The 13,685-nt window shown below is 48.9% G+C and overlaps 1 protein-coding gene across 1 annotated transcript; it reads left to right on the top strand.

The window, feature by feature from the left end:
• Positions 1–2,071: 2,071 nt before the first annotated feature.
• Positions 2,072–12,208, top strand: LOC141999079 (cytochrome P450 2C5-like). The gene is made up of 9 exons (XM_074972216.1): positions 2,072–2,248; positions 2,499–2,661; positions 3,595–3,744; positions 5,255–5,415; positions 6,005–6,181; positions 6,960–7,101; positions 7,928–8,115; positions 8,935–9,076; positions 11,662–12,208. Exons 1-9 carry the CDS (start codon positions 2,072–2,074, stop codon positions 11,841–11,843), a joined length of 1,482 nt encoding a protein of 493 aa, XP_074828317.1. The 3' UTR covers positions 11,844–12,208.
• The last annotated feature ends 1,477 nt before the right edge of the window (positions 12,209–13,685 follow it).

Here is a 13,685-nt window from a genome sequence, read left to right as displayed (position 1 = left end):
TTTTATTGAGTGATGTTCCCACGAAAAGTGGAATTTGAATGAAATCTCTTTAACGCAGCAGTAAACTTGGTGATGCTTCTTACTGCAGAGGTCTGTTGTTATATATATATGTACTATAGCAGCAGCTAGAGGTCCCATCATGCTAGGTGCTCTACATACACACAGTAAGAGACAGTCCCTGCCCCAAGGAACCTGCAGTCTAAACAGACAAAGGAAGGATTGGGAGTGAAGCCCAGAGCAACTGAATAACTCACCCCAGTGACTGTGGCAGAGCCAGGAACTGATCCCAGATGTACTGAGTCTTATCTCAGTGCCTGGGCCACTAGACCATTCTCACATTTACTGCGTGTCACGGAAATGACTGTGCCCAGTAAGCACAATTGCACTAGCACCCTCTGCAGAAGGGCAGAGCAGTTCTCCTAACTGTGCTGCCTCCACATCAGGGGACAGGTGGTCGAAATGATCCAAAATCGCTCTGCGATGAGCACAAAACCTCCGATCGAAACAAAACATTTCAATGTTCTCCACTTTTTCATTTTGGCTCAGTTCAACATTAATCGGTGTCCCCTGAGCAGCTATGATGCCTCATAGGAGTTGTAGTTTGAGTGCCTCATGCCCCCATTCTCTTCAATTGGCTGGATTCCACAGCAAGACAACACTTCCCATGATGCAAGGTGGTCACACAACTCCCACAATGCACTGCACCACAGTATATCATGGGAGATGTAGTCCAGCCTGGGAGTCCAGCCTATAGAGACAAATGGGGACATGAGGTAACCAAACTACAATTCCCATGAGGCAATATGGCAGCTCAGGCAGACATATTAATGTCAAACTGTTCTGAATCGATACAGTTCAATTCTCTTTGACAAACTGGAATATTTTTGTCAGTGTTCAAGCACAAGAAGAAAGTCAGAGCCAAGACAGTGCAACATTCAGGCTTTTTTTCTTCCTCTCCGTGCACTGTCCTGTCCCATCAAGCACTCCCTGAAAGTAGAATTCGCTAGGTTCCTAGAAATTACCCTATACATATGCATGCTATCATACTATATAGCCCCTATTGGGAAGCTATCGATCATAACAAGTTTGATTCGAGGTTGACCCCACCCAAAACAAAGTATTTAGTTTCAATTTTCCCAATGGGAATTAAAAAAAGAAAATTCAGCAACACTGAAATTTTCCCACGGAAAAATGTTGATTTTTCGCAATCTACTTTTTCCATATATATATAAAATCCCGCAATGTGATGGAAAACTCCTGACCAGCTCTAGGGGCAACACCAAATCCAGTTAATTTCAAGGACTGGGCTCCAAGCAGTTTCAGGTGTGGCCCCAGCCCCTGACCACTCTACTAACTGTTGTGGCTTAACAATCTCATTTTCCTATTTTGACAAATGGCTTTCTCTCCCCTGTGACTGTGCCAGAGATTCATAAAAACAAGAGGGGCAATGCCTAACTAAGGCTCTGATCCTGCAATGGGATAAGTATAGGCAATTCCTTGCACTACTGCAGATTCCTAGTCAGGACAGCCCACACGGTCCTTTTGGCAGGGTTGGGGCCTTGCTGATAATACAGGGAACGTGATGAAACTGACTATACACAAAGCAGAGCAAACGGAAAAACCAACAAACCAAGAGACGGGGCCGGAGGTGGGGGGCATGTTTATCTCCATGCTCTCTCGGTTAGAGACATCTTGTTCTGCATAGCAGCAATTGGGAAACCTTTTTGAACAAACGGTTCCTGCTGGTGTCCGTTCCAGTGCGGAAGTGTTCAATTAGTCACACACATGAGACAACAGCATCTCTGTGTCACTGACCCTTAGAAGGGGAGATAAAGGGTCAGAGACCAAGATGTGATAAAAAATGACATTAAATAACCTCATGTAGACACAGGACAGTGTGTCACTGGCGGGGACAGAGATGCCTAGGAAGAGAGTGCTATATATAGAGAAGCTGGAGAGCAGATCTGGGCACCTCTCTACTCATCAGTGGAGTGCAGCATTTCATCCAGCCTTTCTGGCAAGCGAAAACAGTTCCTTTGCTGCCCTTCTGTGCGGGAGGTGACAGACAAGGATGGATGCTGGAGTGGCTGGGATCCTGAGTCTCTTTTTAATCCTCTCCATCATATGCTTCATGCTTTGGAAAAACAACCAGAAACGAGGCCAGCTCCCTCCAGGACCAGCCCCGTGGTTCCTTCTGGGCAACCTGTGGCAGAAAGATATTCTGCCCCTACACAAATCCTACCAGAAGGTAAGGGACTTCCTTGCGGGCTAGTCTCACATTCCTGGCCTTGGGATGCCCTTGGTAAGTTGTTCCAAAGGCTAGGTACACTCTCAAATGTAGGCCTTAGTTCTCCATCTATCTGTGCCCAGTTGTTTGTCACAGATCTTCCCCAGTATTCGAAATCCCACCTTTATCTCCGCTTTATGGCTCTTGTAGAGAGCGTCAGCGATTTCAGTTTAGCTGATTAACTGAGCCCTCTCTGTACCTCTGCCCCCAGCTCCGCAAGAAGTATGGCCCAGTGTTCACCATCTGGCTTGGACCAAAACCGGCTGTGGTGCTCTGTGGGTACGAGGCGGTGAGAGACGCTTTCGTGGGTCACGCCGAGGAATTTGGTGGACGTGCCGCCATTGCCATTCATGAGAGAGTGACAGACGGATACGGTGGGTGTTTGGGTCTCTCCTCTTCTAGGTTATTTTATTGCGCCTTGGCTTTGTGGTGAAGTCCCTGACTGCAGAGGTCTGAGAAGAGAGTGGATGAAAGCCCTAGACAAGAAAGGCTGGTCTAGTGGTTAGGGGACTTGCCTGCACCTTGGAAGATGTGGGGTCAATTCATTGCTCTGACACAGACTTCTTACGCACCCTTGGGCAACTCACTTAGTCTCTCTGTGCCTCAGTTCCCCATCTGTACAATGGGGATAATAGCACTGCCCTGCCTCACAAGGGTGTTAGGAGGATAAATACATTGAAGATTGTGAAATGTTCAGATAACAGGGTAATGAGGACCAAATGCATACCTACAGAAAACAGCAGTCCCCAAGGGTGTGGCATTACCCCACCACTTTTGCAAGGGCCAAAGGAGAGCTAGTCAAAAAATACCATTCTAAGAAAGTTTACAGGAGTTGATTTCATTCTGTTGGGCTTGAAATGGTCTTTTTCACAATTTTTCATGGCGTTTTTTCACCAGGTTTTCCGTAAATGAAAAATTTCCATAACTATTTTAAATAAAAAATGTGAACAATTTTGTTAACCTCAACAATTTTTCACAAAGGAAGCTGCTTTCACTATATGTGGATTCTGGCACGTTACATAGAATCATAGCCATCTTAAAGCGGAGGTATTTATTAAATAAATCAGCTAACAACTATAGACCCAAACAAACAGACTTCCACACAGGTTGAGTTCCAGCTTTGTCACCCTTGTTTACCAGTGACCACATCCTGTCTGGAATTTTGTATAGCACACCCTAGAGACATCTACTGGCTGAATGATATGCTGTCCATAGTTAATTTTCCAGAATTTCTGGACTCTTTGTCTCTAGTAACCTGCTGTGGGTTTTGGCAGTCAAATGATAGATTTTTAACTGCATCTTTTTAGGGCTCATCACTGGCAGTGAGAAGAAATGGAGAGAGCTCCGCAGGTTCACAATCGCTACACTGCGGGATTTTGGGATGGGGAAGAAGACAATGGCGCAGCGGGTGCAGGAGGAGGCTCAGTATTTGGTGGAGGCAGTGGCAGACATGGAAGGTAATTTGAACCCTGTTCATTTTAATGTGCTGATACAAATAGAAGATACAGAATAGCCTTGTTGTCTCAAGAAGCAACTCATATACGTAAATGGGAGAGATCTTTATAGGAACAGGGACCTACAGCCTTATCTTAAATGATTAAGGGCCTGCTGGAAAGCCCTTTGGAATCAATGGAAAGATTCCAGGGCTCTAAGCCAAGCTTTTGGGCCCAGATCCTCCAAGCTACTTAGGAGACTAACTCCTGTTTAAACTCCTAAATACCTTTGAGGACCTGAGCCTTAGCATCCCTCCCTTCCTTCCTGATGACCTGCTTCTGTCAAATAGTCAGTGCATCACTGAGCCTGGATGTAGACAGGGTAGCACAAATGCACCCAGCACAGTTATTGCGGGAGAGACTGGGGATGGACCCTGTAGCTTTTGCCCACAAATCGGGTTGATATTGGGTAACTCTCATAGAACGGTTCACTGCAAAAGGGAAAAAAATCTGAAGCTAAATTTCACAAGGCGACAGCTGTGAGAATAACACATTTCACTCTAGAAAATAAGCTTAGTCTCTAAGGTGCCACAAGTACTCCTTTTCTTTTTGCGGATACAGACTAACACGGCTGCTACTCTGAAACATTTCACTCTGAGTCCCAGCCCCTGAATGCACTTCCACCTAAAGGGCTAGGAACCGTGAGGACCCTGCAGAGTGTTCCTAGGTTCCACTGGATGATGTGTTTTTCCACATCCATAGAGCAAACTGATACTTTCATCCAGAATGATCTTTAGTTTGGGTGCTCCCTTAATCTAAAATAAGAGAGATGAAAAGTATAGTGTCTCCATTAGAGAGAGAGAGAGAGAGAGAGAGAGAGAGAGAGAGAGAGAGAGAGAGAGAGCACAGTATGTGCGTCTCCTTTAACAATCTGCACTGAGTTCTGAGAACAAAAATGGCGGCTGAGCTCTCCACAGAGGAAGAGAGCTTAGAAATTTACAGCACAAATAAAAACAGAAGAGTTATATAGCTAAATATGCTACGTGCTGGGCTGTAATGGATAGGTGAATGGGTTCCATCCTTCCTCCCCGCTAGAAGAAGCAGAAAGACAAAGCAGGTTTTCTGTGAAGATCCAGAGGTGAGAAAGGGACCTCCTAGATGCCAGCAAAGGCGAGGAAGCCTTCTGGACCCCAAGCTCAGAAAATTATGGGTGAGGTATTTATCGGGCACTCCTAAAGATCCTGAGGTGTGGAGGGGGTAGGAGATCTGTGCCCCTTCTCAGTCTCACCCTGCAGGTAGGGGTGAATGGGGCCAGGGAGGTGAGTGAGTCATTGGACCTTTCCCTGGACGGCGACTCTTTATCTCAGTATTTTTTAGATTAAAAGGGTTCCATCCTGGGGCTAATTGCAGTGATGGAAAAGAAGCACATTATGTTTACAGGGGCGGGGAGGAACTCGGCTGTGAACAAACCAGAGATGCATGTTGCATTTGACTCTATTTGTTGTGCTCTCCCTTGCCTCCATGGATGCCACAGGTGAGGCGTTCGATCCCATGTCCAGAATCAGGCACGCTGTTTCTAACGTGGTTTGCGCTGTTGTCTTTGGGAGTCGTTTCAGCTACGAAGACAAGGCCTTTCTGGAGCTGTTGGGCATGATGGGGAACTACTCCTATTATTTCATGTCTCCCTTCGCACGGGTATGTATCAGCACCTCCCCTCTGAGCCCATGGGGCGCCTTCCCTCTGACCCCGTGGGGCGCCTCCCCATTCTGATACATCTCCCCGTTCAGTTCAAAGGGAAAGCAGTGGAAAAACTCTCCTTAACATCAATAGCAGCTGGACTGATCCAAAGCCTTCTGCAGTTAATGGAGAGACTCACTGACTTCAAGAGTTTTGGATCAGACACCTAGGCCCTGATTCAGGGAAGCAACCCTCTTCAATGCACATGCTTCAGTGGTGCCCTGAATCAGGGCCATGAAGAGCATTTTCCCACTTCCAGCCCTGCTGTGCATCAGCTGGCCCTGTGCAGTCCCAGGCCAAAATCTTCCAAAGTGGCCACTGAGTTTGATGGGGCCTTCATTTTTACTGGCCACTTTTGGAAACGCAGCTGTCCAAGGTGTGGCCGGTCGGACTGAGGTGTTGTCACCCATGGATCAGGGCTGGAACCACATGTGACTCCACATGTGAGAGAAATGATCAAGCCCTGCCACCACATCTTGGGGGTCGGGGGGATGAGAGAGGTGCACCCACGATCTCAGAACAGCCCTATCACATCTCTTATTCCCAGGTGTACAACACCTTTCCTGGCATCATGTGTTACCTGCCGGGACCACACAACAAGGTCTTCACTGAAAGTGAGAAGCTGAAGAACTTCATCCGAAAAAGGATTGACTCTCACAAGCGGACCCTGGATCCAAGCTGTCCCCGGGACTACATTGACTGTTTCCTTATCAAGTCAGAGAAGGTACAGCAGGGCCTGAATGCCTTGGGGCTATTTCTAACTCTAATGACAGTAGCAAGAAGGGACCCCATTCAATGAGTGTGTATAACATTGCATTCAGACCTAAGTGCTGGCTGATCAGCATGTTAGGGATTAACAGATGACAGGGACACGAGAATCCCAGCCTGGCCTCGTATCTCCAGCTCAGCCAGTAAACTGAGACTGGGTGCTAGAGCAATAGCAGACTGCCAATCAAGGGCTCTGCTATGAGACTGGCCGGCTCTGAGGCTTACCTAAGCAGCATCTTGGTCTAGCAGCTAAAGCTGGGACTTAGGTGATCATGGGTTCTCTTCTCATCTCGGCCACTGACTGCCTATGAGACCTTGGGAAATTCACTTTCCTGCTGTTTGTTATTCTGTAAAATGTCAGGAATAATTCCTATGCCCCAGGCTCATGGTGAGGCTTAGCTGCCATTCCCAAAGCACTTTGTGATCCTAAGACAGAAGTTGCTCCTCGCGAGCTAAGTGACCCGTGTATTTTCTAGAACTATCTGGGGAGGTGGATGCGGCTCAGGGCTATGAAACGCTGAGGACCCCAGGTAGTGCTGAGGGCGAGGCGAATCCCAAGGCATGCCAGAATCCAACAAAGCTGCTGTTCACAACGAAATGAACCCCTGTCTTCACTGCCTAGAGCTCTGGATGGGAACCAAACTCCCGTCGCAGGCATGCTGTGCATCCTAGGGATGATTTTACAGCTGTCACTTTCTTTAAATCCACCAACCCACCCCTCTATCTGTTTCCAGGGAACGAGCACGTCAGGGGATGTATTCAGCAGTGAAAACCTGCTCATGGCAGTGTTTGACCTCTTTGGCGCTGGGACAGTGAGCACGGCCAATACCCTGTTGTTCTTCCTCCTGGTGATGGCAAAGTTCCCACAAATTCAAGGTACAAAGAACTGGGAGGTTGGGGGGGGGGTTCCTCTTCAGTGGCTTTAAGCCATGATGCAGCAAGAGGACTGATTCAGATTCTCTCCCTCTGAGTGTGCTCAGCTGAAGTGCCCTATGAGATAAGAACAGAACAGTAGGTCCTCTTCAATACTGCCCAAGGGCCCCTGTGCCGTGAGGGGCTTGTGCACAGATCTTTGCTGGATCAGACCCGTCAAACACACACCCACGCACACGACGGGACGGTCCAGGTACTGTACAGGGTCTAGTCGCAGTTCACCCGTCTCTCTTCACACCCTGCCTGAGCAGGATACACTGACTGAGTTGGGGTGGGTGCCCATGGCATGCTCCGCAATACGTGGCTACCAGGGGACAGGCTAACCAGACAGAGGCTGAACCAGGGCTCTGCGTTTCCTGGTGCCTGTTCGGGAATGTCTCTGCACTACAATCGGAGGTGCTTGCAGCCCAGGCTGGCAAACTCACACTAGTTTTAATCTAGTTAGTGCGGCTAAAAATAGCAGTGAAGACACAGCAGCATGGGCTAGCAACATGAGCATGGACCCAGGGGTGCTTGGAAAGCCCCTGCCGCTGCCTCTTCTTTGCCATTTTTAGCTGTATTAACTGGATTAAAGCTAGCGTGGGTTGGCCTACCCGGCTGCAATCTCACCTCTGACTGCCATGTAGACATACCCTCGGGGCTAAAACCAGGCCTTTCACTCCTGTTAGGCTGCTCTGTGTTTAATCTCCAAGCTCACTCACAGTGAAGGCAAGGGGAGGTCAGTGCAGCAGCCTTACAAAGCGACAGCTCTGAGTCTAATCCTTTGCAGCCAGAGTCCAGCAGGAGATCGAGAAGGTGGTGGGGGCGATCCACGCCCCAGGCATGGAGGACCGGGTGAGGATGCCGTACACCAACGCGGTGATCCATGAGATGCAGCGCAGCCAGAGCGGGCAGATGGAAAACTTCCCCCGGGCAGTGACTCGGCGCATAGAGTTCCGGGGCTACACCATCCCCCAGGTGCAATACTGTAACTCCTCAGGATATTCTCAGGGGAGGGCGAGCCTTGGACTAGAGCTGCGTCCCCCTCCCCCCGAATTGTTTGCTTGTTTGTAAAGGTCTTGGCTCTTTCCCAGTCTCTGGCAGCGCCGCACTTTTCAGCACAGTGGAGCAAAGGGTGGTGACTCTCGCAACTGATGCTGCTCCTAGTTCGCAGCGAGTGTGATTCCACCTGCTTTGGGTTCTGATGATCTGAACTCACCTCCCCCCCTTGCTCCAGCCGGGCCTGCCTTTCTCCCCAGGGCAGGGAGCTGCTAGACTGACAGCCTGTGTGATGCTGGAATGTGCTCCCCCCTTGATCTCCTGGAACCTCTAGCCATGCCGTAAAGCCCATCTGTTCCCCAAGCATGTGGAGTGAGGGTGGGCTGCAGGCCTGGGCTCATGTGACTTTCCTGTGTCCAGGTGGGTGGGGCAGCCCTGTCTATTAATTTTTAAGGGGTCAGCATCCTGAGCTTAGCATGGGCACCTCCTGGGGTTTTTATAAATCTAAAATGAATAATTCCTGGCCTGGTCTCAATTTCCTGCGACACAGCTCTGGCTCCAAGCCAGCCCTGTGCAGAGGGGCTACACAACAACGAAGATCCACTTAAATCTTTCCTGAATGGGACGTCAGTAGTTACTTGCCTTGGCCCCTTTGCAGACTGATTATCTACCGTCTGTGCATGACCAGACTTTCCGGCTGTCTCCACTGCAGGCTGCTTCTCTGCTGATAATCAAGTTAATCCATTACCGTATTTAATGTCTGCTTTTCCTGTCTCCTTCTATCCTATATCTTTACAGGGCACAGCTGTTATTCCAGTGTTCAGGTCTGTGCATTCAGACCCAAAGTACTGGGAGACTCCAGAAGAGTTTAACCCAGGTCATTTCTTGGACGAGAAGGGGAAATTTAGGCCAAACGAGGCCTTTATGCCTTTCTCTGTAGGTAAAGTCTGGGATTTACAAAGGTCTCTGGCTGCTTTTTGCTCTATAATGAGAATGTGTCAATGACCTGACTCCTGCTCCCAGCAAAGTCAACAGCAAAATGCCCATCTGAGTCTGTCTTCATTGCAGAGTTAACTCAGGCTCTTCCCCAGGCATTGTCCCTAACCCCTCTCCTGTCCACATACGATACCCGCTCACTCAAGTGTAATGATGCTTTCAACCCCGGCTAGCTGGCCCAGCTCAGTTTATAGGCTAGCACTCTGGTGCTGCTTTCACTCAGGCTGGCAACCTGCCCACTTTGCAATGAGGAGGCAGGTTAAATCACTAGAGTGCTGGTGGTCCCCCAGTGCCTTCCCACAATTCCCCTGTGTGTTTGGAAGGACAGACAAGCTCACCCACAAGTTACTGGGAAAGAATTACAGAGCAGCTCAGCTCACTGCAGCACCATGGGATGTGCCCCCAAAACCCTAGCAACTCACACAGGGGAGCATAGCACAAGTGAGAACGAGCAACTCAGGTAGGGATTTTCACACCCAGGCAAGGCTAACCTGGGTGCCGATCACTGAAGCTAACTCTGCAATCAAGTCATATGCTAAGGAGAGTAGGATGGGAGTTCTTAGGGTATTTCTACACTGCAATATATGCCCAGGGTACAAACACAGGCTCAAGCTTACCCCCCTTTCCATCTACACACAACTCACTTAAACCCAGGGCTTAGACCTCACAGGAGTGCAGGGTTTGAGCCTGAGTCAAGCCGGGACCCGGGGTCCAAGCTCTGCAGTGTAGACACAGCCCCACTGGATTCGTGCTTTGGGAGTCTACCATAAGTATCCCATGACCAACTTCCTTTGTCCTCTGGACAGTCAAGTTTGGTGGACAAATTTTACCATGCTGCACCTCAAACAAAGGGCTACATTTTGGCCACATTTTGAGAGGGCGCTAGGAAGTCTCAGACCTGGGTGGTTGGACTTAGGCCCGCATAATGCAGTGGAAATGGTAGAGCCCCAGTTTGGGACCCAGGGTTCAGCAATTCCTAACCTTGGGTTACGTGTGTAGACGCTCAAGTCGTAGGTTAACAAGCCCAGGGTCTGCTAACTCGAGTTCTACTAATCCTAGGCTTACACTGCAGTGCAGACATACCCAGGAAGTGCTTTTCAACCTGGCCTATCCACCGATTCTGAAGGATTAAATGGGACTGAAGTGGCGCATGAGCCTTGTGTTGGCTCCTTTGCAGAGGGCTGAATTTCACCATGATCACTGCTTGTAATGTTTCAGAGGAGCAGCCGTGTTAGTCTATATTCGCAAAAAGAAAAGGAGGACTTGTGGCACCTTAGAGACTAACAAATTTATCTGAGCATAAGCTTTCGAGAGCTACAGCTCACTTCATCAGATTCAGTGGACTGAATGCATCCGATGAAGTGAGCTGTAGCTCACGAAAGCTTATGCTCAGATAAATTTGTTAGTCTCTAAGGTGCCACAAGTCCTCCTTTTCTTTTTGCTTGTAATGAGCATTCCACTGTAGGGTAGGACAATTATGTTCCCAAAGCCACTTCCAGCTGGCGCTGAGATGTTCAGCCATAGGGATCAGATTGCAAATAACTGTATGTGGTGGTTCAGAGGAAAGAATTTCACACCTGTCTGGATGCTGCTCATCTGCAGATAAGCAATGCGTGGGGAGGGCTGATTTTAGCATATGGAAACTACACATACTCAGGGGGATGCTCTGTTCCCCTTGAGTGGTGGCAGAACCATCTAGGTAGGTTGATGAGGCTACTACGACATTACCTAACAGAGCTGACTCTTTTAGCTCAGACAGCAGCTTATGCTTTTAGACCCTGAGGCTGCAAGTGCAATTCCAGCTCCCAGTGATCCCACAAGGGGCGCAGTTTTGTAAGTGTCACTGGTTTTGGCATTCCATGCCGAGCACAACTCATTCTGTCTTTGCAAATTAGATATTTTGGGTGGGATTTTCAGAAGTGCCTGAGGGAGTTAGAGGCACAAGCCCCATTGAAAGTCAATGGGAGTTAGGCACCTCACTCAGATGCATTTGAAAATCTCTCCCCTTGTTTCTGGGAGTGTCAGATTTGGGATGCTCCTGGTTTCATTTGGAGGGATTATTTGGGTGGCATGATCAGGTTGGCCAAAGTGGGGATTTGCCCAAGTCTGTCCTTGTAACAGGATTCCATTCTGCTCAGATCTCACAGAAATCTCTCATTGATCATGGCAAAAGATAGATAAATAAATACTCCCATCGCCCAGTTATACAGCAAACTAGCGGTAGAGCTGTGTGTGGAAGCCCGGAGTTCTGGTTTTCATGTTTGTCTGTGAGGCTTCAATGATCTTTCGATAAAGAACAGCTGTGGGGGCCCTGAATTATTGTTCACACAGCATAGGAGGAAAGACCTTTGGCCATTAAAGTAACATGTGGTTGTGCTTTGCCCTGAGCTGTTCATTTGGGTAGAGGGTAGGTTGGTGGAACCCACGCCTTTTGAACTCAAGAGAAAGACTCGTATTGACTTCAGTGGGTGTTGGATCACGCCTTTAGCCTGTTTCTGTCTGTCTGCCTCACTTCCTTTTCTTTCCCAGGAAAGCGGATGTGCCCAGGGGAGGGGCTGGCCCGGATGGAGCTGTTTCTCTTCTTTAGCACACTGCTACAGAACTTCACCTTCAAACTAGCGACTGATCCCCAAGAGATGGACATATTATCTTTGTGGATGGACTACCAGAACAAGGGGCCATACAGCAAATTCCATGTCATCAGGCGCTAAGCATCTGCCCGGGCATGCGAGCAGGAAGGGAGAGAGTTGGTTAGAATATTCAAAGCACTTGGGATGAACTGAGCTGGAGCAATGAGAATGCAGAGGAAACATCCACTGTATGCTCACAACTGATTGCTGAGAGCAAGGGTGGTTAAAGTGTTGGACGGGGGCTCAGAAAATTGGGGTTCAGTTCCCAGCTCTGACACAGACTCCGTGTGTGACCTTGGGCATGTCACTTAATCTCTCTGTGCCTCAGTGGCCCATTTATAAAATGCGGATGACAATAATACTGCTGTTCTCCCACCCTGTGTCTGTCTTTTCTACCTAGACGTAATGGCGACTGTCTCTCTTGCTAAATGTTTGTACAGCATCTAGCACAATGGGATCCTAATTTTGGCTGGGGCCTTTACACCTTACTGTACCAGAAATAATACTAGTCACCCCTGGATTGTCACATCAGTGTACCCTGTTCATTGTTTCAAATCAAAAACAGTGCAAAACGAATTCCCTTCACTGCCCCTTTCTACTGCAAACACCCCTTGGGGGAGGCGGGTGATTGTACAGGAAAAAGAAGATTTAAAGGTAAAATACAAGCTTTAATACTGCACTAGCAGGATGGGGTTTTTAGTTTCAATGGGTGCAATTTTCTAAGTCAGTCAGTGACTTAGGCTCTTAAGTCCCATTTTCAAATGTGATTTAGATACTAAGAAGCCTAAAGTCCTAGGCTCCTAAGGCTGAGATTTCCAAAAGTGCTTAGTTAGGTGCCTCACTCCCATTGAAAGTCTATGGGAATTAGGCACCTGGGTCATTTAGGCATGTTTGAACTTTTTACTCCACATCTTTAGAGACATGCTCGAGGCCATGTAACTAGCAGGGAGAATTGTTAATAAAAACACCCTTGGTAAATATTCACACACACACACACACACACACACACACGTCAGTACAATAATTTGTCAATAGGCCAGGATTTTCCCACAGCAGAACATACCGGTATTCATGTAAAATTCTCCCCAGTGCCAGAGCCTCCTGGGGGGGGGGGCAAGTGGGGCAATAGGCCCTGGGCACCGCAGGGGCCCCCACGAGAATGTCTGAAGTCTGAGGTCTGAGACAGGGAAGGGGCCAGTAGCATAGCTAGGGGGGAGCGGGGCAGCGGCTGCTCTCCTGCTGAGCACAAGTGGTGCCTTTTACATTTTTTGGCGCCTTTTTAATTTTTACTCACCCGGTGGCGCTCTGGGTCTTCGGCAGCGTTGCGGCCGGAGTGAGTGAAGGACCTGCCACTGACGTGCCGCCAAAGACCCAGAGCGCCGCCAGGGGAGTACAAGCGGCTGGCACCCTTTTTTTATGTCGGCTCCCCCTGGCTACACCTCTGGAAGGGGCCCCCGAAATTGCTTTGCCCCAGGCCCCCTGAATCCTCTGGGCGGCCCTGCTCAGTGCTGAGGGCTCGTGTGAGGCCTTCCACGCCCCCTTGGCACTGGGCTGAAGTTCATCCACAATGCAGACCCAGGACATTTTCAAAAGGATTCTCTGCTCCTTGAAGTCTTTAAACCACGATTTGAGGACTTCAGTAGCACAGACGTAGGTGAGAGGTTTTTCGCAGGAGTGGGTGGATGAAATTCGGTGGCCTGCATTGTGCAGGAGGTCAGACTAGATGATCATAATGGTCCCTTCTGACCTAAATATCTATGAAAAGCAGCCTCTGATTTTGGGTGCCCAGCTCACCAGTGTAAGGGAGAGGAGGGCCAGGCCCAGGTCCTCGTAAGTCCTGGACTGGACTGCACTGGGTCGTCATGAGAGGGGCTGCTGGCTCCGTTGCAGACACACATTTGTGACTGCCCGCTCAATCCCCCT

This window comes from Natator depressus, chromosome 14 (genome assembly GCF_965152275.1).
Source record: "Natator depressus isolate rNatDep1 chromosome 14, rNatDep2.hap1, whole genome shotgun sequence".
In the NCBI taxonomy this organism is placed as follows: domain Eukaryota; kingdom Metazoa; phylum Chordata; order Testudines; family Cheloniidae; genus Natator; species Natator depressus.
Note: the sequence above shows the minus strand (reverse complement) of the source record. Positions and strands in the feature narration are given on the sequence as shown.

Bases quoted from the DNA above. Each gene is read 5' to 3' on its own strand.
- LOC141999079 (XM_074972216.1), top strand. From the start codon at position 2,072: ATGGATGCTGGAGTGGCTGGGATCCTGAGTCTCTTTTTAATCCTCTCC. The intron at 2,662-3,594 runs GTGGGTGTTTGG...GCATCTTTTTAG, and splicing joins GAGAGTGACAGACGGATACG to GGCTCATCACTGGCAGTGAG. The intron at 3,745-5,254 runs GTAATTTGAACC...TGGATGCCACAG, and splicing joins GGCAGTGGCAGACATGGAAG to GTGAGGCGTTCGATCCCATG.